This window comes from Montipora capricornis, chromosome 13, assembly GCF_036669925.1.
Source record: "Montipora capricornis isolate CH-2021 chromosome 13, ASM3666992v2, whole genome shotgun sequence".
NCBI classification, from domain to species: domain Eukaryota; kingdom Metazoa; phylum Cnidaria; class Anthozoa; order Scleractinia; family Acroporidae; genus Montipora; species Montipora capricornis.
The window spans coordinates 7809018-7831517 of record NC_090895.1 but is presented as its reverse complement, the minus strand read 5'-3'; the positions used below and the strand labels follow the sequence as shown (position 1 = coordinate 7831517).

At 38.5% G+C, this 22500-nt stretch overlaps 2 protein-coding genes across 2 annotated transcripts in view; both read right to left on the bottom strand.

Moving 5' to 3' along the window:
- LOC138030422 (protein kinase C-binding protein NELL2-like) overlaps window positions 1-22500 on the bottom strand; it is a 164392-nt gene that overhangs the window by 50525 nt on the left and 91367 nt on the right. The gene's annotated exons all lie outside the window — the stretch shown is intronic.
- Window positions 1-22500, bottom strand: part of LOC138029430 (opioid-binding protein/cell adhesion molecule-like) — a 70836-nt gene that overhangs the window by 70 nt on the left and 48266 nt on the right. The window contains exons 3-4 of the mRNA XM_068877171.1: window positions 817-1086; window positions 1-49 (exon numbers count right to left, since the gene is read on the bottom strand). The exon at window positions 1-49 is cut by the window's left edge and continues 70 nt beyond it. Coding sequence (XP_068733272.1) covers window positions 1-49; window positions 817-1086 — 319 coding nt within the window. The remainder of the gene's footprint in view (window positions 50-816; window positions 1087-22500) is intronic.

Genomic DNA, 22500 nt, shown 5'->3' with positions numbered 1-22500 from the left:
TACGAGAGTCCTGGAATCACAAACAGAGAAAATTGGCCGTTATCAAAACCTAAAATATGAATTGGAACGAACTTGGAACTGTAAAGAAGTTAAGGTTACACCTATTGTGATTGGATCGCTTGGGACAATCTATAAAACATTCGTATCTTGGCTAACTCAAGTTAGCGAGAAAATTCATTTCGGAACGCTACAAAAAGCTTGCTTCCTTAAACTTCAAGAATTTTGCGATACGTCCTAAACATATAAGGCTACGGGATGTAGCTCCATGCTTAAGGAAAATCCCCAGTCGAAACAACACCCAATAGACTGTACTAATTGTCAATAATAGTAAGGATAATGATAATCATACTATTAATAACAACATGATCATAAGGGAATTGAAAAATATCATTTTACTGAGTGCATTGCATATTTTGATGAAGGTGTTATCAATGCAATAGAACTACAGCTGTACCCCCAACTTGTGGTACCTGGAGACCACAGGTGAGGGTTATCAGCCAAAGCCGAAGGCTGAGGCTGATAACCCTTCTCTCGACCTTGATTATTCTGGATATCACAAAAACCTCATCCAGTAATTGTTTATAATGAAAATAATGACGATAACGATATCAATAACAATAACATGGGATCATTTCAATGTGTATTTCTAGAAACACAAGTTACTAGAGCTTTGGTGATCATGGTGTTTGTGATTTCAGTCGATTTTTCTTCAAGTGGCACACCTACTTTTAAATGTGAATGGACTCTTTGCTTCACATACACATACATGTACATGGACATGTAACGATTAGCAGGGACACTATATAGCTAACTTACTTATTTGATACACTTGAACTGTGTGATTATCTACCGAACCCACAGTGTTGTCAGCTTCACACAAGTATGATCCAAAGTCTCCATCCTTTTGCATCAGTAAACGTAACACGTTTTCACTGCCGACAACTCTCTTTATTTCAGTTCCATTAGGTCTTTTCCAAATTATTGTTGGGGTTGGAACACCGTTTGCATTGCAGACAAAAGTAACAGTCTGTGCAATCCAAGACTGATAAGGTGATGGGGGTGAAACTTTTTCTATGTAAGCTGGGTCTGAAAACAACATTGATCATCAGTACGAATAAAAAAGTACTATATTATGTAAACAGAACATTAATGCCTAGGCTATTTCAAATATGAAATTGCACGAAAAATAACGAAATAGGAACAGCAAAAATACCACTCAAAGGTAACATTTAGGAGTGTTAAGTATTTATGAGTCAACGAGTCAATGAGTTAGTACAGTTAATTAAACCATAAGATGAAAGCTAAAATTTCAGAGAGTGCCTAGGCCTCATCACTGAAACGAGGGCTTAGGCTTGTCAATAAATTATTGCTATATTGACTGTGAGTCTCATTGACTCATGACTAAAGACGCAATGAGTCATTGACTCATAAAACAGGCATCCTCAACATTTTGATGTAAAGGACAACAAAGAGGTTTTAGTATGGTATTGAAATGGTTATTTCTTTCTGCATGGCACATTGAAAATTTTTTTTTCGCTTTTACCATATACAGCATGGAATATGATATCTCAAGGTGTTAAAAACGAGATGGCAAAAGGGGGTGACAAGCAAACAACAACAACTTCAACTACTACTGCTGCTGCTGCTGCTACGTCTGCTACTGCTACTACTGCCTGCTACTGCTTCTGCTGCTGCTGCTGCTTCTGCTACATTGACTCCTGATAACTCAAACCCTTGCTAACTCAAACCTTGCGCTAACTCAAACCAAAATCGATTTCCCATGGATTCCCGTCATACATCTCCTGCAGGTGCTGCCGCTGCTGCTCCTGCTACTACTACTACTTTGTCAACATAGCTAAATAAGCATCCAAACATGTAATAACATGGTGAAAGGAACAAGGTCCTGTACTGTACATGTAAAAGTTTTCATAAATTTAGTCTCATAACAACAGGTCATGCTTAATCAACTGATAAATGCAAGGCATACAATGGAGCTATAGATTCGATCAGAAAGAGTCAAAGTTGAAAGTGCAAACAGACAAGTCTGAAAAATCCCAAAGAAGTAAAAATTATCTATCCAAATTAACATGAGCAAGCAAGGAAATGCATTACAAAAGAATAATATTACAAAAAATCATAGTAAAAAGGCACATAGCAAAACAAGGTATGGATAAATGTATGTGAAGCCACAAAAATTTAAAATCTCCATTGTTACCAAGAATGGTATGTTTTTCCTGAGAATGAGAGACAACATTTTAATCTGTTGCCTCAGGGTAAAATATCATTTAGTGTCTGTAACTTGCTTTAAATATAGACTCTGAGATCCACGAAAATATAAATAAGAAATCATAGGAATTTATAAAATAATTAGAATAGAACGTGCACTCTCATTGGTCAATAGCTGTTTAGGTGAGAGTGTGGAAACACGGCTGTGACATCACACGAATTTTGATTGGTTATGTGTCAGACGCACATTTTGACTGGCTGGTAGGAAATAATTATTAGCATGTATCAAGAAAATCTTTTTCAAGCAAGAGGTAAAAAAAAAAAAAACCAGCATTTTCCATCATTTGTCGAATTATCTTTGACAAATATTTTATAAAACAATAGAAGACTTTTTCCGTGTTTCCATAGCCTCATCTAAACACCCAGGGGAGTTAGAAGAATTCTCTACAGTTATGCAAGCCCTTGACTGTGTCTTGAGTTTGCATAACCGTCTTGAGTTCTCCAAAATTCCTTTCGTATTTAGATCAGGCTATGGAAATACAGAAAAAAGTCCTCTATTGCTTAAATAAAATAGCAATGATAAAAAGCTTATACTCTACAATTTCTGTGATCACTGCCTCCCAAACACAGGTACATGCATTAAAGGTAAAAGAAAATAGTCGATTGGTTTTATTTTGAATTTAGAATATTGATTTTATTTCTAGTCTTCATTTGATTTGTATTGGTATGTCCAGTCGTTTCTAGCTCTGTCAATTCTTTTATGTTTATTTTCTTTTACTTGGTGCATTTGATGGTGCTGCGTATTAATACTGTCAACTCTGAATCGCCCCCTTGGCCTCTTATAAGTAAAACCATCTGGTGTTAGAGTGAAATTTATAAGTGCCACTCTTTGAAAGAGAAGGGTTACCTTTAGATCTCTCTTAATAAATATTGTTTATTGTTTGTCTATCTTTAAATGGTACATGTACACAAATGCTAATTACAAATAAGACAGTGAGATGGGTCAACAATAACATAAAACCCCAGTAATTGTACCTAACACCAGAAACAGATACACATAATTAGTTTGGCAGTGTTTAGGAGGCAGTGTGGCCCAGTGGTTAGGGTGCTTGCCTTGAGATCCAGAGATCTGAGGTTAAAGACCAGGCCTCGGATATTTAAAAGGTGGATAATACTATCCACCAGATAAACACTAGCAAAACCGATTAAGTTATCCAGCGGATAGCGCTATCCACCCTTAGAACAAATGCCAGTTCTGATCACATGTTAAATTTGATCCTTGTAGTCTTTGGTTCAACTTCTCTGCTGCACCTGTATATATCCAACTGTTTTGTCTTCACCCAACTAAGATTCTTAACAGTTGTTATTGTTGTTCTGTTCTGTCATTTTGTTGACTGCATTGATTGGCCCTGAAAAGCTGCTATGGGGAGTGGTCAATTGAGTATGCATATGCACGTATGTATGCATGTATGCTCACGCTGTATTACCATGCATGCATATATCAAAGATTTCTCAACCATTAGATCTGGAGTTCATGTTTTTTAGAGCTCTATAAAAGTGTTATCTCGCCATAGTCAGACAAAAAATCAATGAAGATTGACAATAGTATTATTAAAATGATTTCGTTAATTGGATAGATCAAAGTACCTCTTAGGATATAATTGGCACACTATAAACTACAAACAAAAATTGATTAACAACAACAAGACCTACAAGAACAACTTCATTAACTCTTTTTCCTACTTTCCCAACCGCGAGAAAACCGCTGTCTGTAAATCAGCCATCGCCAGAAAATGTTTTTTTTCTCCAAAAATATTTAAAGTTAGGGGGAAAAAACATCATTTTAAAGCTAAGAAAATAAGCTTTCTAACAGCATATAACCTATTTACAGACAACTGAAACATTTTATAAAAGCGAAAGTTGAACGACAAAATTTAAGAAACATAACAGTAAAATATGTTTTCCAAGCTAAATTTGGTCATTTTAGCGTTGATTAGAATTATTTGTTGGGTTCACACTAGACCATTAAGTCTGAGTTAGTAATCTCTTAAGTCGACTTAGTGAAAATGACAGGTGTGAACCGCTAAGTCACAGAAGCGTGATTTCTGTGTTAGTGTTGGCAAACTCAAACGAACTAAGCAGTTCTTAAGTCTGTTTCAAACATGACTTAAGGCTGACTTAACAAACCTGAGGGCAAAAAAATTTCAAAATCGCGGGTTTTATCAGATAGAGATTCCCGCGTTAGGCGTCAAAAGCAAAGAAATCACGACACAGTTTCGTCTCACGAACAAAATTAACTGAAGATGCATCGCCGAGAGGACGAAACGTTAGAAGGCAATTACGTTCGGTGAACGCCCAAAAGTAGGGCGGTCAGAAAAAGCAGGCTTTCACTCTCTTGGACAAAATCTTCCATCATTCTTTCACGAAGGAACATAAGATTTTGTGAGGTTATTTGGCTGATCGACCTTTGTAAATTTAATAAACAGACAACAATCGCAATTACAGCGATTTTACGGCTTCTCGGTCTCATTTTGACCTCAAAAATGACTTATTCGCTAAAATGGATCGTGACTACCTCACCACATTTATTATGTTAGTTACCTTATCTGTTATTTTTATCGATGACAGCTTTGCACAGAAAGGATTTGTCTTCTAGACACGTCTGAACGCTTAAGCGGACTTAGGGTGACTTGGCTTGACTTAGACTAATACAGACTTATTGCCTAGTGTGAACCCAATAATTGGATGCTAAACTAAAATTTTCTTCAATTTATCTGCTTTCTGGGATATAAATCTGACCGAAAACTGATGAGGCACGAATATTTTTGGATTTTTTGGAATAATCGGATTAGCAATCAATGCGTAATGTGATAACGCGATAAAAGTGTCAAGTTTGCGACCCGTTGCTAACGGCAACGGAAGCAATCGCATTACGAATAATTAACATCTGTTTGCCAAAACCACCCAAATAACCAATTTTTCGACGGAAAATTCATTCCAGAGGATAAAACTATTCACTGGACATGTAATAAAGGTAAATATGCTCAAGCGAAAGCGAAAACAAGCGAATATTTTGAGGGAAAACGCAATTATGTGAGATCAAAGGACTATGTGGTCAAGACACGCAATCGCATCGCTAACAAATAATCTTACCTTTTCAGCGATTTTAACGCTTGAAATGCCATCAAGTGAACCACAATCCTTTTCTTTATCCTTTCCGAAGCCTTTAGTGTATTTTTTTGGCTGAAACACTTTAGAAAAAATCGCTCCCGATCTAGTGAAAATTTCACCTTTGCATCGGCTCAAATTGCGTGACTCGCAAGGTTCGTTATGTAGGCGTCATGAAAGCTAGAAAGCCGTGATTTTCAGGGAAACTGGGGCTATATCTCCCCAGTAAACACGCCAAATATTTCAGCGCGGTCGATGAAGAAGACGCTGCCCTACGAATCCTACAAGAATGGTTCCAGAACTAACCATTTTCGTGGACGTTAATAAAAAAACTATAAAAAAATTGTTATACAACCACAATAACATTATTTATTTTAAGTATGGCTTTTCAAGGTCGTTAACAGTCAAACATTAAGATCAAATGCCCACAAAAATCAAATATAGTTCGGCAAGACTTGAAAACTTACATTCGCCTACTTTTGCATATTAGTAGGCCTTACTAAACGTTAAAACATCATGTGTTTTCTTTCTTTAAATATTTCTGTTTTTCCGAGAAAAACGACATTTTCGATTTCACGTCCTGACCTCAATTTAGCGCGTTCCAACCGGGCTGAAAATCAACCATTTTCATGTTGCATTTATTATAATGAACGTAGAAAAGTTCTAATACAACTAACTTACTGCATAACTTTCCCTTGTCCAAAATAGCACAATTACACGAAAATTGGATTAATCCAATTATTTTGCGCTTAACGAAAGCGGAGTGTTCTCCAACGTTGAGTTCGTCAGTCGGTGAAAAGAATGGTCATTTTGACCTTTTGCCATATCTCGAAATTCCAAAACATTTTAGGTTCTAACTACTTTGGGCAAAAAAATTATTCAAATCATAGAAAAAATTTAAAATCACGCCAGTAGACGAATGCAGATTTAAGACGTCAAACGTCACAGAGATGTTCCTTTTAGTTACCTTGAAAACATGTTAAAATATCGGCTTTCCAAAACAAGCGGTTGGCAGTTTCACAAATGGCTTTTCGGCCTGAAAAATTTTCGGGACTTCGGAGAAACTGGTCCCTGTATCTGGCAGTACGCAACTGTCTGCTAGATTTGAACTACAAAAATCGATATTGCGAAGTTCCTATGCAAAATATACCTTGGTGGTTCGTTGTGTTGCTCGATAGAATCACTCAACCTGCTCTGAAGCACAAATTGCCGGTTCCTGACAACGAATAAGGTACCATTTGTGATTACTCGGTGACTCCAATTTGCATATTGTGCCGTGGCACAGGGGTGGGGATATTTGTAAACTGAGCTTCTGCCGAAAAAAAGAACGCACTGGAATCTCAGTGTTGGTTATACGAAAAAGTATTTACTTCATGCTTTAAAATGATATATGAAATGAATCATATATTGAACTACGGATATGACTGCGAGGATCATAGCTTCACTTGACTTTATTTCGTTCTATTGACAATGTAACTAAAATGTTGGTTTTTGAGATTTCATTTTGTTTGCTTTTCCTAGACGACACTAACTTAATTAACTCCTACCAAGTCGTTTTTCTCACGAGAAATTTGTGACAAGCCATCAGTAAAATCATGGCAGTTTCGTGTTCATTTAAAGCAATAGTTGGTTGTAATTGTTCTCACGATCGACGGGACAAAAGCAAATCAATGAATGAAGTACCGTTATTGTCTTGTGTAAAGGACATAGAAAGTCACAAGTTACTTTGGTCTTTTACCGGGGTAACTGGAGAGCAAGAACTTATTCTTCTAAGAACGGCTATTTTCACTACGCAACAGGATGTAACCAATCTAACTATTTGTCCCTTTCATCTGTCTGAGCTTGGCATTGGATGGCGAAGGAGCTCCAATACATGTAGAGTTCCAAACGAGATTGCACATCACAGTCAGGGTAAAGGAAATACAAAGTCTGTAAAAGGAGATAGAGGTGTCGGAAGAGAAATATCAAAGCTCATTTTCGAGAGAACAGGCATCCTTGTTTGTGTGAGTTTAGGTATGACTAACGTACATAAACCAATACCAATAATTCACAGATAGGAGGGTTTTTAGAGCGATTTTCACTCAAGTACATGTATCGGACAATGGATGGGATGCTAGTCCAACGCAGGGCTATCCCTAATATTAAATTCGCCGAGGCACCGTGAGAGTAATTTGCCTTGCACAAGAGCACAGCGCGATGTCCCCAACCAAGGCCCGAACCCAGACAACTTGACACGGAGGCGAGCGTATAAACCATGAGGCCACCGCCCCTCTACGGTGCCTCTGCGGGGATACCCAAATAAAATGCACACACCCGATATTTATTTATTTATTTATTCTCCATTACATCGCACCAGGTATTTGCAGAAAATGTAAGGAGCACTTAGGCAGGTCAACCAAGACAGAAATTGACGATCTTCCCCTGGCTGTTAGAAATCTTACTTTGGTGAGTGTGCTCACTGTATTAGAAATGCAAGTACGCAGCAGGGAGCACATAAGTAGTGCAGGTTTTCATTTTTTTAAAAAGTCATAATGGAACGGCATTCATAAAGGATCGGATAGAAAATGACGAAATGCGACGTAGGTTTCCGCATTTAAAATAGTAATTTGACAAATTTTCTAAATTAAAACAAAAAATAGGCCTGGTGTTTATTTTAGGTCATGCAGAGTGTATGGGCAGAGTGAGATTGGCGGCATAATAATACTGAATTATAATGGCTGGTATTTACCTTCAACACGATCATCTGTCATTCACATCGGGTAGAGAAGGGGTATATAAGCCTGAAAGGAGCAATAGGCGAGGCTGGGAAGGTGGCTTTGGGGGCTTAACGCTCAAAGTAGTACTGGCAAAATTAATGTTTCTTAGGTATTTTCGGTCAATATTGCTTGCAAAGAATTTCTAGGATGAAAGAGATGAGACTGTGGTCGATTCAACAATTACCCCAGAAAAACCTGAGTCATTCTTTGTGCTAACCACTGAGACTCCCAGAAGCCTCTACCAGCCATCCGAAAGTTCAGAGGACTCTGACAATACTCAAAAGCAGTCAACTATCTCCAGAAAAAAACTCAATGAATTCCTAGCGTGTAGGGATGTCAGTCTTATCCGTTATCATTTGACAAAGCCATGGAATTCAGCTGCTGATAGAACACAGCGCTACCACACCCGCAAGGCAAGACAAGTGGTAACAGCAGCCCTAGAAGAGATCGCGCCTCAAGATGCAGAACATCTCTGGAATTCCTTGGTGGCGTCAAAGAGCATCAAGCAATGGCAGTCCACGAGCGAGGAAGAAGACCCACTTGACGTGACACTCATAGACGCTCTCGCAGAATGCTATAACAATGCAAGCCATTGGAGTACACGGAGGCAAATACTATCTATCATTGCTGACAAAGTTAGTTTTCAAACGTTTCAAAGATGGATCCCGGGCCTTACACGGTACAGATTCAATATTGCAAGACACCATCGCCTTCTTCATGGCAGAATGTAGGTCGCAGCTGGAAAACTCGACCACTTCCTTGATTTTATAACAAATGCGCACATTGTTCGAGACCTGCCATTTGGCGAAAGAACATTGAAACTGTCATCCAAAGAAAAAATAATTGTGCCTAACGTAGTAAGAACTCCCATTCCAGAGCAAATCGTCCAGCAGTACAACCTTTTTTGCAGTGAAGCCGGTTTTGTACCAATGGGACGACGTACCCTTCTCAGAATCTTAAATGTCGCTTCCGCTTCAGTTCGAAACTCTCTTCAGGGACTTGATTATCTCACTGCACAAGGTGCAAAAGCCTTCGATGACTTGGAGAATGTTGTTGACAAGCTTGGAGATGACTGTGGGATGGGATTGTCTTGGGCCAAAGAACAGAAGGCACAGCTCAAAGCGGCCAAGAGATATCTGAAGGGTGATTACAAGGTAAGTACACTCAATAAAATTATTCGCCGCCTAGGGCATTCGAGGTACGTATTGCAGGCTTCGAGCAGCATTTTCAAGTCATAAGTGGCAGTTTTTCACTACACGGACTCACCCAAAGCTGGCTCATTAATAACCTGTTTATTTTTTCTCCTCTCACTCTCTCAAATCACTATTATAATTGTTGACTTTTTCTATGCACACACACACACACACACACATCGAGAAAAACGTAGGCGTCACCGTGGGCAGCGAGAGAGAAATTTCGACCCCGCTAAGAACCAATCAGATTGCAGGAATTGTCACCGTGCCCTCTTGGATTAAAAAAACAAAATGTTTATTTTTTTGACAACATACATGTTCATTATATTATACGGCAAAATACATTCAGTTATTTCAGTCAAAGTTTGATCTCTCGACCAATGGCCCACACCCCTAGGGACTTGTGGGATAAGAGAATCCAGGATTGTGTGGTATGCATCAATCACCTGAGTAACAAGTCATTTCAAACCACTTCGTACCATATTGGATGTATTGCCTACTTCAGTTTCATTAGAAAGTGAGACCACATTCTTTGAGACGAGGATGTCATCCTACAGGACGATTGTGTTAATAACCAACCAACTAAAACATCTCCAGGAACTATTACTTTTGCACTTTAGACGATTATACGTGATACTGCATGATCATAAATTATGAGATAACAGCGGCGATTATGGTGGGTGATTGGGATTGCGATTTAACCTTAACACACGCTATCCAGATGAAATGATCGAAAGTTGCTCGATCGCCGGCTTTTCCTATTCGGACTTCTCACGTGAGTGACGTACATTTAAAAATTATCCTGCGAAATCGCACGGAATATCGCCTGGTACTTAGCCGACCAGGCCGTAGGCCGAGTTGGCTAAAATCAGGCGATACTCTGCCAGATTGAGCAGGATAATTATTTTATTAGTCAACACATTAATGGCAAAGCACAAATTTCTACGTTTATTGGAAAAATAAGCTGAAAAAGCTACCATTTTTTTCCGCGAAACAAAATTACGTATATCGCAGGATATCTATTGAGTACGCACGACGAATATTGAGCGCGCTATGGCCCGCATATTTGGACATTGTCACAATGTGTTGAATAATAAAATCATTTATTGACCAAACTTGCCTCGATGTACGTGCGGACAATCAAAAAGAAAAAACTAAAAAACCCTAATATTCTTGCATCTGGATCTCACACTTAATAGCAAATGTCTCATTATAAATCACTTTTTAAACAAAAGGTACACGTTTCCTCGAGTTCTGGAAGACCCAGACCATGTTTCCACCTGCGACCACAGCCACGTGGATACATGTGACCGATGTGTTCGTCTTGCATCTGTGGTCAACGAAATTGAAGACGCTCTAAAGGAAGCAGACTGCATGAATGACACCCGAGAAGAGTTGGTTTTTGTAGCCTCGCAGGCAAAGCAGCACATCCAATCCTGGAAATCTCACCTGTTGCGTTCAACAAATCAAGACGACTGCAGACTAGATATCATTAAGGAGCTAGATGAAACTTCCGTTTTGCCATGAAATATCTACGAAGGAAATTTCGAGAAAGTCAGACTGATTGGTATGGCAAAAGAGGAATCCCATGGCATATTGCAGTTGCGATGAGAAGATTAGCTGGAGGTGAGACGGAAATGATGTCGTTTGTTCACCTTTTTGAGAGTTGCAATCAAGATAGCTGTGCTGTTCTTGCCATACTTAACGACGTCTTTGGTCAACTTAAGGGTATCATACCACAGTTAAAATCAGTTTACCTGAGGCAAGATAACGCAGGCTGTTATCACTGTGCATCAACCCTAGTCACAGCCAGACAAGTAGCCGAGCTTAATGATCTCTGTTTGTCTAGAATGGAGTTTTCAGAGCCGCAAGGAGGAAAGGGCTGTTGTGATAGAAAGGCAGCTACAATGAAATCCCACATGGCAGTCTACCTGAATGAGGTGTTTCCGGCGTGAAAGTAAAGCTTTGCAGTCCCCCGTCATCGACAATCAGAAAGTCCGTGAAATGGGAAGGGGTGAGCTTCATCAGCAACATTCAGTATAGTGAGGAGGGTCTGAGAGTATGGAGAGCTTACAACATTGGCCCTGTTAAGTTCATTCCTTGGAGAAAGTTTGAGGTTCTCGATAAACAAGAGGTACCATCTCTTGGTTCCAGCTCAGTTGACAGCAATTATGAAGTGATCTTTGCTCCTATTAAATTGAGACGAGTCGATAGAGCAACTCCACTTGTAGAAGAATAGGAAACTATTGACGAAGATGCAGATGACTCAAGTAATGTGTCATTAGATTCAGCCTCTCAAAATTTAGTTCTTTGTCCAGAAGAAGGATGCATCAAATCTTACCAACGACACAGCTCACTCCAAAACCATCTTGAGTGTGGAGAGCACAAGCGTGCCCTTGAATACGAAACGATTCTTGAACGAGCTGTGCTGGGGTACGCATCAAGGCTGGAAGAGGGAGCTAGCAAGGTGCCTGACATACAGGAGACTGAAATTTTCCTGATATCATCATCACAATCATCTGGACCATCGCTTCCGATGGGATGGGCCCTCAAGTATTCCCATGCCCGCAGCACTCGATTTTCAACCAAGCAAAAAGAATGTTTGATTGCTAAATTTCAGATTGGCGAACAAACTGGGCAGAAGGCAGATCCAACTAGTGTTTCCAGAGTTATGAGAACAGCGAAAGACAGTCTGAATGGCGAGCGTCTGTTTGATAGCACCGAGCTTTTAACAAACCAGCAGGTTGCCAGCTTCTTTTCCCGCTTGGCTTCAAAGAGAAGTTTGAAAGATGTTGTTGAGGCACGAAGTGATGAAGACGAAAAGCAAAACGAAGCAGACCAGGAAAGACAGGAAAGCCAGTTGCAACTCCTGAGAAACAAAGTGATGTCGGACACTGCAATTCAACATGTGCATCCAATCGTGTACGATGCTCATAACATCTGTGAACTCGTAAAGAATTCAAAGCTTTCAACCTTTTCTATAAAAATGTTGCAAGACTCTTGCTCCTCGTTTGGTCTAGATGTATCAAAGATCACCGTTAAGAGGAAGAAGCCATACATTGATTTGCTAACAAACCTTGTCATGGGCTGTACATGCCAGACGAACAATTAGTGATAATCACTGATCTACTTACGGCTTGTGGCCGAAAAGATGTACGTTTTTCGATATTACGTCCAGGAATACTAAATGTGCAAAAACTATAAAACGCTTAGAGCTTTTTACAGGTTTTTTTTTTTTACTAAAGAAAGTAAAACCTGGTTCATGTGCAGCGTTTCTCATTAACCTTAGAGAGGAGGCCCTGAATCGGTCGTTAGAAGAACAACAACGGTTGAAGGTGGGCGTTTAAGACTTCCCCAATTATTATTATTTATTGTTATTTTAGAATTTTAGAACGAGGAGACATATGGAGATGAATCAGTCGCAGCTTTGCTGGTCAATTTCCGATTTTCTTCGGGCTTTACTGGTCAATTTTGATTTTTTCTGACGCTTTACTTTCTCCTTGCACAGTCTGTTCTCTTGACCAGTGACGGGTGAAAGTGTTTGATTTGTCGCCTTGGTGAAGGGGCATTTCCTGGTCGGTAATCCCCACCCTCACCCCCACGTACAAATGTTGTGGCACGCGCTGTGCATCGGGTATAAATATGCAAATTACACGTCAAAAGTCAACAACATGTAGGAGTTTTAAACGTCTTCAAAATGGAAACCCGAAACGGAAAGTCGCATATTGAATAACACTTTAGAGGTCACTGCTTGCTAAATCAAAGGACACAAATAGCACAGATTTTGATAATACAATGAATACATGTGCATTGATGGACCAGAACTTGGCAGTTATTGTTTTTCTTCAAATTCTGATGTGGGTCTTTCGAGAACGCTGCTGAAAATATGCAAGGAAAGAAACAGTTTGCAAAATTCAGGATGTTACAAATCGGAGAAGGTAAGCTAAAGAAATATTAGTGTGTAGATAACCGATAGAATAATAATAATCTTGGTCACGCGCTCGACACTGCTGGCGTGATTTTCTGTCTCTGTAAACGATTTTGAAGAATTTTGACGACTGCTAAATCAATTCCCCAAACTAAATTTTACATTTATTGAAAGACCTACCCTTCCTTAATTAAAAGCCGTAATCTTATAAAACTCTGTGATATGGCACGTGGTCAAAATAACAATTTTTTTCACCCACCGACGAACTTAACGTTGGAGAACACTCTGGTTTTATTTACCACGAAATAATTAGATTAATCCAATATTCTTGAAATTGTGTTTTTTGGACAAGGAAATGTTATGCAATAAGTTGGTTGCATTACAATGTTTCTGCGCTCTATAGTTGCGACATGCGAATCGAATGAAAATGGTCGAATTTCAACCCAGTTGGGACTCGCTAAACTGAGTCTGGAAGTTAAATCGAAAATGTCGTTTTTCTCGGAAACACCGTACTGTTTCGAGGAAAAAAAACACAGCCTGTTTTTATTCTGGCTAGGGGCTACCTATATGAAAACGGTGAGCAAAATTAAAGTGGTACTCTGATCAAATTTTTACCCCCTGATTTTTTGAGTGTATCACATAGAATTCCATAAATCGAACAAAAACGCCTTTTACCTGTTGCAAATATCTGCATTGGTTCCGGAGTTATTTACGTTTGTAAAATGGGCAAAGTATGCAAGTGAGATGACTGATGATGTCATATACTCAACCCAATATTATATTGAGTATATAAATAAAGCTAACTTGGCCAATTTGCAGCGCAGACCATTGAAACTTGGTAGTCTAATAGTTCTACAGGAAACACACCTATGGCTATAAAAAACTTTGTTCCCATGGCAACTCACTCTTTTCCAGTCTCCACCCTCTTGATTTCAATATGTTAGTGATTTTCAGTTTTAAAAATGTTAAACAAGGCCACAAACTCGAGCTAACATATTTATATGCTTCTGGATCATGGACATGAAGAGCCGTTAGCAATTATCACAATGAAACGCCAAAGGTGGCCAGGAAAGCTTTTACTATGGGGGAGGTCTGGAACCCAGTATGATGCCATGGTAACGGAACTGTTAAGCTCATATTGTGGAGAACATTTAGTAGAATCTTACTGCAAAAAATCAAAAATTTCTGATACAAATTGGCTGAGATATCTCTTTCCATCATATTTGAACAGACTTGTGTTGAGTATATGACATCATCACTTGGCTAATTTGCATAATTTAAAAACTGGAATATCTCTGGAACGAAAAGAGATATTTGAAAAAAGTAAACAGCATTCTTGTTCTCATGCAGACTACTTGTTTATGTTTCAAAATGGCTTAGATAGGAAAGATGCGATTTTCGTCAGAGTACCCCTTTAGGCTTTAAGGCCTTGCCGAAGAAATTTGATTTTCTTTGATTTTTCTGGACATTTGCTCTTAATACGAAGCTGAACAAAGAAAAGCTTATGTCTGCGAAAAATAGACAAAAGTAATTTAAAGTAAAGATAAGAAGAAAAGTAAATGTTTAAATAGAATATTTCGAAAGCACAGAAAAAAAAATTAAAGCACTCAAATCAACATAAACTTTCTCAGTATTCAGAATCATAATTAAGGGGCAGTTTGCCCAATTTTCACTTGAAAACAAGTTTGTGCAGCTATGGAAAAAACTTATTCCACATTCTCAGAGAGGTTTTAAAGAAGAGAACGGGTGTTAACTTAATTAGTCTGGAACTTTTGGATAATAAGTGCTTGCAGTTCAAGATCAGAGGTCAGAGTTGAACTAGTATTGAGAACAGATGAACAGTTGGGAACAAAATAAATAAAAATTCATAATTATTACAAGAAAGAAAGCTCAGAGAAGGTCTACATAGTCAATCACTGAAGCCAGAGGCTTATCTGGCATTACAGGTGATCAGGTGAACTGCATGTACAAGATGGCAATTAAAAGAAGAGAATGACTTTACAAATAAAGATACAATTTAGGATACATAATTAAACTTGCATACATGTAAAGCTAACTGTTACATGTACATTGTACATCTTATGAGAAAGAGTTCAAAGGCATTATGAGAGGAATTACGGTTCATGGCTGAACCATAGGAGGCCCAAGCTTGTGTTACCCGCAAGATGTGGCTGTGAAAAGTGTCAGATCAGCAACAACATTGTTCTAGGCACTTATTTTTGTTTTTTGAGTTAGTTTCACGACAAAGGAGCAAAGAAGCGACAAGTTATCAAATAAATGAATGATATAAAGTAAGTGAACTCATCTTGCTTATTTTGTTTTGTATTTTTGAATTTTTATTTGACTGTTTTGGGACGTTGTTCTTGAAGAGGCTGTCGTAATGATTTTTTTTTTAATGTTAATTCTTGAATTCCCCGCACCCAAAGAACTGACAACAGAAATGCGGTGCGGGATAAGCAGACAATTCTTAGCCCATTTATTGAACTAACCAACTAATCACAAAACAAAAAACAAATGTTAAGTGATAGTTCCCTAGGATAATTCAGTTATTTTCTAGTCCACCTTTGCTCCTGACAGGGCTGAACATTCTCATCTTTCTAGTTGCTATAGGGCTCAATATCGTTGTACCATTCATTTGTTCAGTGTTCTTCCCAGGATTAACTCCAAGCTGTTTTCCATAACACCTTTTATTTCCCCTTACCTACCCCTTAAGACTTTGATCCGTGAGTTGCTGTTAGAAGGCTGTCTAGAGCTCTAAGTAAGCATAGCTTCAGCTTGATGTTAATTCCTCTGCTTTTTCCAAATTGTGCCTAGCATTGTACTGTGGCTCTTGCCAGACCGATTCTTCTTCGAATCTTTTGTGACATGTTTGCTTCAAAGTTTATCTTGGATTCTGATCCTAGCTCTATATAACTTCCTTGACTTCTTCTATAAAGTAACAAGTAGTGAGGCCGGAAATCATCCTCACTCACTCTCTCATTGCCTATGATTATAATCTCAGTTTTTATGGAGTTTAGCAGTAGGTCTCTCTCTTCACTTGCCTTTCTTACGGACTAGAGAGGGTTAATTCAGGGAGTCCTATCATGCACTGCAAAGCAGGGTAATGTCACGTGCAAAATGCACATTGTTAATATGGTGTGGGTGCTGATACTAATTACTTGTGGTTTTCCATCTATTGTGGTTCTCATAAATATTTCTTCAACATAAATGTTGAATAAGGAGACAGCACACAGCCTTGTCTTGTGCCTCTTCCTATATCTTGATCCACTCAGTATCCCCCAAGAAGTACTTAATGTATGTATAGGTTCACGTTTTACATATAAATCCTTTAGCACATCTCCATCCAGTATAAAAAAAAAAAAACAATCATTGTGTTCCACAGTTAAGCATGACCTAAGTGCAGTCAAAAGCTTTAGCACTCACGATAATACACCAGTTTGCAATTTGCTCTATTGTTTCTTTGTCCACAACAAAGCCTGTTTGCTCTCCACTTACTTCTACTTCATATCTCCTTTTCAGTCTGCTAACTACAATCCTTAGAAATACCTTGCTTGCTTGAACTATAACGCTGATAGTTCGGTAGAGTGCTCTCAGAATATCTTTTCTTTCGGTTTGCTCTGGAATAAAACTATACTTTAATTTGCTGTATATTTTGTCTTACACCATGGCGTGACGTAAGTGTTGTCTGATGGCGCAAGGCTAGGGGAGAAGACCAACAGGCTTGGAGGTTGTTGTCACAATTAGCCTGTTTGGCAAGTATAGCACTTGCTGCGATAGAGTAGTTTTTAAGAGTGTTTATAGCTGGTGTCAGTTGACATTTGCTTAGGCGAATAGCATTATGCTGAGTCTGAATTCATACATACTAAGTCGTGACTCGGTTATCGTGAGTACTAAAAAGAGCTCTCATTACATTACAGAGTATCCTTACACCTCATTCAATGCTTGGTTGTTGTGAGTACTAAAAGCTTATTACATTATTACGCTAGTACAACAGAGTATCCACACACTTTTCATTTTAAATGCTCGCCTTGACTTGAGTACTAAAAGCTTATTACATTATTACGCTATGCTCAGTGAAGCGTATTTATACATTATTATGCCATTATCATGACGAGACGCTAGTGGGTCTGAACTGGAAGTACCCGATTTCTGAATCCAATTAAGTTGTGGTTTACTCAGTAATGACTCTTCTGTCAACAGAGAGGGGTAATAGGATTAACATGTCAGTTATCCAATTTAGCCTTGACGAATAACATGCGTTTCTGTCATTTGAGAATAAGCCATTTTGTTCGTTTAAATCACATGAGCACGGCACGGCCACGTTGATCATTGTGATTTTCTTGCGCGGGCTAAGACATCGCGGAAGGTTATTCACGATTTTCTCGGGTACAGAGCCAAGAGTTCTTAGAACCAAGGAAAAAAGTGGTATGTGTTAAGGAACATAGGTTATGGAGACCGTCTGAGCTGCTGGTGCGCTTTCCAGAGGAATTTGCTCGGTAGATGGAGCTCCGTTTAAAGGAAAAGCTTCTACAGCAGATAAAATCGTCACTTCATCGTTTGGATTAATCGTTGCATTCCTTCGTCATACACCGGATTCACCACTGTATCAAGATGAGCTGTTTGAACGGCTAAGGGAATTTTTAAACAGCCTTGACCTTAGCCTTTGCAGAAATCAAGTTATCGGTGCTGGCTGGCTGACTCCACCGAATTGCCGTTTGAAAATGCCATTGTCATCTCACATCAAATGGACAATGATACTGGCTGCGTCTTACTAACCCCGCCAGACAGCTGTTCAAGTAAGGTAAGTTGCAATTGAGCCATTTGTGGTCACGTAAAACTGGGGCAAAATGAAAGGAAAATTCGAAAAGAAGTGTCGGATGTTTATTTTTCGCTTAAAATGTTTGTTCGCGATAGATTTTCATGATCCAGAAGCTTATTTCACATTAGGAGCCTTGTAAACGTTCTTTGCAAGTCTTGCGAACATTGTTATTTTGATGAAAGGAACAGACCTTCGTATAATTTTATTTCCTAAGCTAATTGTTAATTGACGATTTAATACCTACTCAATGTTCTACATCTCCGAACATGAAGGATTGCCAAAGTAAAGATATCAACACCCCTGGAAAAAACAAAGTTAAGACTTGCTTATTGCCTTTTTTTTCTAGATCAACTGGAATTCGTGATGATGTGGAGTTTTTCCTGAAAGAAGAACTGAGCAGTATCCAGCTTTATGAATTGCACATGGTTTATGCGAAATACTACTTATGGGTTATATTGGGCTTTTGCCGTATAAATTGACTCTCTTAAAGATGTAAATAATACATTAAGAAGTTATGGACCTAAAGCCGTCAAGGGTGATAGGCTCACAGTAAGGAAGAACAATCTGAAATCGGAAGCACAATGTCGCTGTCATGTGTGCGAAGGTAAAATTGAGGCTTTCTTTCTAAATCCTCATTGCTATGTGGCTCTCCAGAATATAATTATTCATAGATGTGTGGCTTTCCAGGATTTACTTCATTATCAATGACATTTTGGAACACATTACGCGTAGCTTGAGCCTAAGGCTTGTGACTTTCTTTCGACAATAATATAAACGTCTGTCAAATTTCCATCATTTGAGGCTTTAGTATATCTAGTAGGAAGTAAATCATGTAGAATGTAGTCTGTCAATATTTTACTACAAAGGTATCAATATTATTATTGTGTTAAGGTCACACCAAACGTGGCATTCTGGCCAATCTTGATGAAATTGGGGAATATTCTCTTCCAATATTTTAAATCTCTTCTGCATAACTTAACTGATCAGTTTTCAGCTAGAACTGGTGATGTTAAGAGTAGGATTCATATAGACCATCGTAGTGTGAAACTGTTGCTTTTAAAAAATCCTTTCCTATTGTCAAAGCTTGGTTATACTAACGAGGTTGACAGTGGCATCCAGATGGGTCGTCGGAGGGTGCAACTATTGACTTTTAACATTCTTGTCCTATTGTAAAAACGTGGTTACTAATGAGGTTGACAGTGGCATCCAGACGTGTCGTCGGAGTGTGCTACTATTGACTTTTAACATTTTTGTTCTCTTGTAAAACCTTGGTTACTAATGAGGTTGATAGTGGCATCCAGATGTGTCGTCGGAGTGTGCAACTATTGACTTTTAACATTCTTGTCTTATTGTAAAAGCTTGGTTACTAATTAGGTTGATAGTGGCATCCAGATATGTCGTCTCAGTGTGTAACTATTGACTTTTCACATTCTTGTCCTATTGTAAAGGCTTTGTTACTAATGAGGTTGATAGTGGCATCCAGATGTGTCGTCGGAGTGTGTAACTATTGACTTTTAACATTCTTGTCCGATTGTAAATCTTGGTTACTAATGTGGTTGATAGTGGCATTCAGATGTGTCGTCGGAGTTTGCAACTATTGACTTTTAACATTTTTGTCCGATTGTAACAGCTTGGTTACTAATGAGGTTGACAGTGGCATCCAGACGTATCGTCGGAGTATGAAACTATTGACTTTTAACATTTTTGTCTTATTGTAAAAGCTTGGTTACCAATGTGGCTGAGAGTGGCATCCAGACGTATCGTCGGAGTATGAAACTATTGACTTTTAACATTCTTGTCTTATTGTAAAGGCTTGGTTACTAATGAGGTTGATAGTGGCATCCAGATGTGTCGTTGGAGTGTGCAACTATTAACGTTTAACATTCTTGTCCTATTGTAAAAGCTTGGTAACTAATGAAGTTGACAGTGGCATCCAGATGTATCGTCGGAGTGTGCTACTGTTGACTTTCAACAGCCCTATCCTGATGTAACAGCTTGGTTACTAATGATGATGTCTGAAATATTTGTTAAAGTTACTAATATTTATTAAGGCGTTTTGCCCACGTGTACTGCTTCAAATCGAGAATAGCTTTTGGTAGCACTTTTTTTCTTATTTCTTTTAGAGTGGCAATTTTAATTATTCATGACTGAGTTAAGGAAATGAAGAATCAAACTGGGTTAAAATGATTTTAACTCAAATATAATTTTGAACTATGACAATGATGAGTTTAATCGAATGCAAACTGATGAGCAATTTGCAGACAAGCAATACAATTTTTGTCAATGAAAACGAAATGGGGTGTCCCAAAAAGACCCCAAGACCCGAAGACCCGAAGACCCAAGACCCAAGACCCGAAGACCCCAAAACTCGAAAAAGTAACCCCAAACCCTCAATTTGGCTAACCCTCGGCCTAAAGGTTTTGAGTTACTTTTTTCGAGTTTTCGGGGTCTTAGGTTCTTCGTTTTCGAGACACCCAACGAAATGCCCTTTTTATAATGTACTTTTTGAAGCAGTGTTACGAAATAGCAAGAAATTAAAAAAAGACAACAAATACCAGTAATCTCGCTATCTGATTGACTAATTAAGAGTCTTGACAACGCTGTTCGCGTCATTTTGGGAAATAAACCAATCATATTGCTAGCAAGTTTTTGACAACGCTTCGCTCTTTCTTTTTCTGATTTTGGATACGCTCTGAAATAAACATTTACTTTGACGTTGAATAAATAAACTCGAATCCAAACTCGAACATGCCTTCCTCCCTGAATATTGTGGTAAAAAAGAAATAGAATGTAGGTCAGAAGTTTCTGTACTCTTATAGACAACGATATTCGTCATCACAGGTCAACATTGTGACCATTGTGATTAATATCGTTGTCGATAGGAGTACAGACAACGCTGAACCACAACATTCGATTTATTATGTTACCGAGCAAAATTAAAGACGAAGACGTGGTTTAGCTGCATATAATTTGGCTAGTGTTTAAATTAATTTACGCATTGGTGTAGCTCCTTGAGTTTACATCTAAAAAGCGAGATCTTTTTGCGTATTGTACTTCCTAATGTCATTTAGGTTCTGCAAGTTTTTAATACGTAGCATTTCAGGACCCACCAAGTAATTAAAAATGAAAGCGTGGTTTAGCTGAGTCGAAATAAATATTTGACGGGAAAAGTAATGATTGTATGTACCGGCGTATAAAAACTACTTGCTTCTCGATTTGTTTTTAAATTATCTCCTTGTCAAGTCGCGATCCACAGTTGAGAATTTCACTCAAGTCAAATCAGGACGTTCGTCTGCTGGCATGCTTAATGAGAGTGTTTTAGAGTGAAATTGTCTTAGATTTCTTTTGGAAGAATCAAGAGAGACCCTTCAAAGTTCCCCTCAGTCTGGCACCCGAGTTAAACAAAGGCGAACGGCAAAGAACAAAAAGTGACATTTTTCCCTTGGGATACACGCGTACGCTTGTATGTGTAAGTGTATTGGTATTCGCATAATTTTTATTATCTCGCAGCTTTTCTCGACTGTCAACCCTTTGTCGTTGCTATGTAAATTCCTTTCTTTGGACAAAATATAAAACCCGAAAACCAACAACCAGATGAGTCTCTAATATAAAGATCCTGAGTCACGTCCGAACGTTGGTACGAACGACACTTTCAATTAACATGTAATAGCTCTGTTGTCTTCCATCGTTAAAGTTCTAATTTTCATGTGTCTGCTGAGTGAAATAAACGTCAACCAATTTCGTTAACAAGACATTTGCTGACAGCTTGAAGGCAGACTTTAACGCCTTGGGCTTTCAAAGTGTTACATTCACCACTGTACCGAATTTCAAGTATGAAATGAATGCAGGGATAAAAACCCCGCATTCCATCAGGATACTTCCAGATAGACCCCGCTGCGTCTCGTCATGACTGAGTATCCATAAATTATACTTTTCATTTGCAATGCTCGGTTATTGTAAATAATAAAAGTTTGTTACACTACTCTATCGTGACGTTTTCAATGCTCACTTATGGGAACTCTTTCAGTCTCCTTAACATTTGTTATCGTAAGTAGTGAACGCTTCTTACCTTACGACGAACAAGTTACTCTTGCATTTTTCATTTTCAACATTCAGTTACAGTGGGTACTAAAGGCCAAGAACGCTATTACACTATTACAAGCATGTTTCTACAGCTAATATCCTCCATGATTAGGGAAGTTATTAAACCATTTTCATGATTGCAACCAGAATGAAATGCCAGATTGCTTTTTATTAAAGGAAATGAAGATTCTTTTTTCTTCAGAGTAGCCCTTGCGCTATTACGACGTAATAACAAAAAAATAAATAGTTAATGTATACTGGGCATGGTATAGCCTTCTTTAAATTCTCTTTAAATTCTCTCAAAGACAGAGAAGGAATCGAACACTT